Genomic DNA, 1,689 nt, shown 5'->3' with positions numbered 1-1,689 from the left:
GTATTTCAGCTTCCTTACACCAAAAGCTAGAAGTTAGGGCTCTCCCTTACTCCACGTATTGTAGACCAGCCTTTAGTAAATTATTAGAAATCTTGAATGCTGAATGGTGCAATGGTAGTAATTTATTAGATTGCAAGCAATCTAATACGACTAGCATCGTCTGTAGCGGGCTTAAGATTGACTAGGTGGGTCAATTCTGTATCTTGCGCTATAGTAAAAATGCCAAAAGCGAGTAGCCTTGTCTCTCTCGAACTGTTCCCTTGAAAAAAAAGAGAGAGAAAACCGTTAGCACTTTCACTATGTTGCGAGATACGGGGCGTCGGTTCTGTATCTTACGCTGTATGGTGAAAATGCTAGAAGTGAACGGCTCTGTCTCCTTCCGACCGTCCCTTTAGAAAGAGACGAAACCACTCACTTCTAGCATCTTCACAATGTCCCAAGATACAGAACCGACTTTCAGAATTGATTCTCGAGGCTACTCACTCGGCACTTTCACTGTAGCGTAAATACAAAACTGAATACCCGCTTCGCTTGCAAACGTCGACAGGCCGTGATTTACGGAAGAACAGACGCAATTACTAATTTCCCCGAGTCCAGCCCGGACCGGGTTTCGTCAGCGGGCGAAAGGAAGCACAGACGAGTACAAACAATTACGTTTATTTTGTTAAAATAAAAGGGAGCAAAAGGTGGGGGCGGGGGGAGTCGGGGAGTATACAGAAGTCTCTGGAATCGTCTGGCGCCGCCTATATGGGCTTGATCTTGAAGTGCAGCCCTATCAGGGAGAACACGAGGCATTTGAGATCCTGCACGAGGTAGTAGAAGCAGCGCAGACCCTCCGGGTCGCGCGACTGGTTGACGTCCAGGAGGGAGCCGGTCTTGGAGGTGGTGAACGATATGTGCTCGTCGCCGATGACGATCTCCAGCTCCTGGCGGCCGACGCGGTCCGGCTGCGGCCAGAGCGAGTCGTCCTCCTGCATGATCTCCGAGTCCTGGATGATCCGCTTGAGCTCCTCCATCACGCACTGGTGCACATACGCCTCCTTGCGAATCATCGTGTCGTTCTTGTAGTTGGAGTTGTTCGCGTAGCGCAGCTTACCGTCCGGCCGGAACTCGAACTCCAGGAACTCGTGCCCGAACTTGCCCTTGTGGCCGACGTAGTAGCGTATGTAGAAGTCGGTCGACATTCTCCCTAGTTTTACGTAAAGACACGCCGAGTGAGTAGGTGTTTCTTATTAAGATCCAAGGCGAGGTTCGTAAACTGAATATTTACCCGATAATTGTGACACGCTGGCGACGAAGCGTCAAGCTGATCGAGTTTTCGTACGAGATGTTGTTTTCAATGGCTTACAGCACCGGCGTACGCTTGGTCCGCCATCAGCTGAACGTTAAGCCGTTTTCTCAAGCGGCGACGTTGATAAGCGACATTGGAGCAGTTTCGATTTATCGACTGACACGCAATTGGCTATCATATCGGGCTTTAACAATGGCCGCGTTCAGCTGAGAAAGTTGTTCAGTGAGCGCTCCGCGCTGATTGGGTTATACTTTTAGATCTGTGCTGTGATAGAAACTAGTCTCCTAGATTTTTAAGATATATTAAGATTTTTTATTTTTAAACGATACAAATCAGTATTCAAATTCGTGAAATGTAGAATGAAAACTGCGCGGCTGAGTCAAATGAACAAACTTATT

General features: G+C 48.1%; 1 protein-coding gene across 1 annotated transcript; it reads right to left on the bottom strand.

Moving 5' to 3' along the window:
* Positions 1-641: 641 nt before the first annotated feature.
* LOC105562471 (protein mago nashi homolog) lies at positions 642-1,408 on the bottom strand. The gene is made up of 2 exons (XM_012013336.1): positions 1,271-1,408; positions 642-1,189 (listed from the first exon to the last, which is right to left on the bottom strand). Exon 2 carries the CDS (start codon positions 1,182-1,184, stop codon positions 744-746), a length of 441 nt encoding a protein of 146 aa, XP_011868726.1. The 5' UTR covers positions 1,185-1,189; positions 1,271-1,408; the 3' UTR covers positions 642-743.
* Positions 1,409-1,689: the final 281 nt, after the last annotated feature.

Source organism: Vollenhovia emeryi, unplaced genomic scaffold (genome assembly GCF_000949405.1).
Source record: "Vollenhovia emeryi isolate VEMERY1.0 unplaced genomic scaffold, V.emery_V1.0 DF939187.1, whole genome shotgun sequence".
In the NCBI taxonomy this organism is placed as follows: domain Eukaryota; kingdom Metazoa; phylum Arthropoda; class Insecta; order Hymenoptera; family Formicidae; genus Vollenhovia; species Vollenhovia emeryi.
This window is presented reverse-complemented; position numbering and strand designations above follow the sequence as displayed.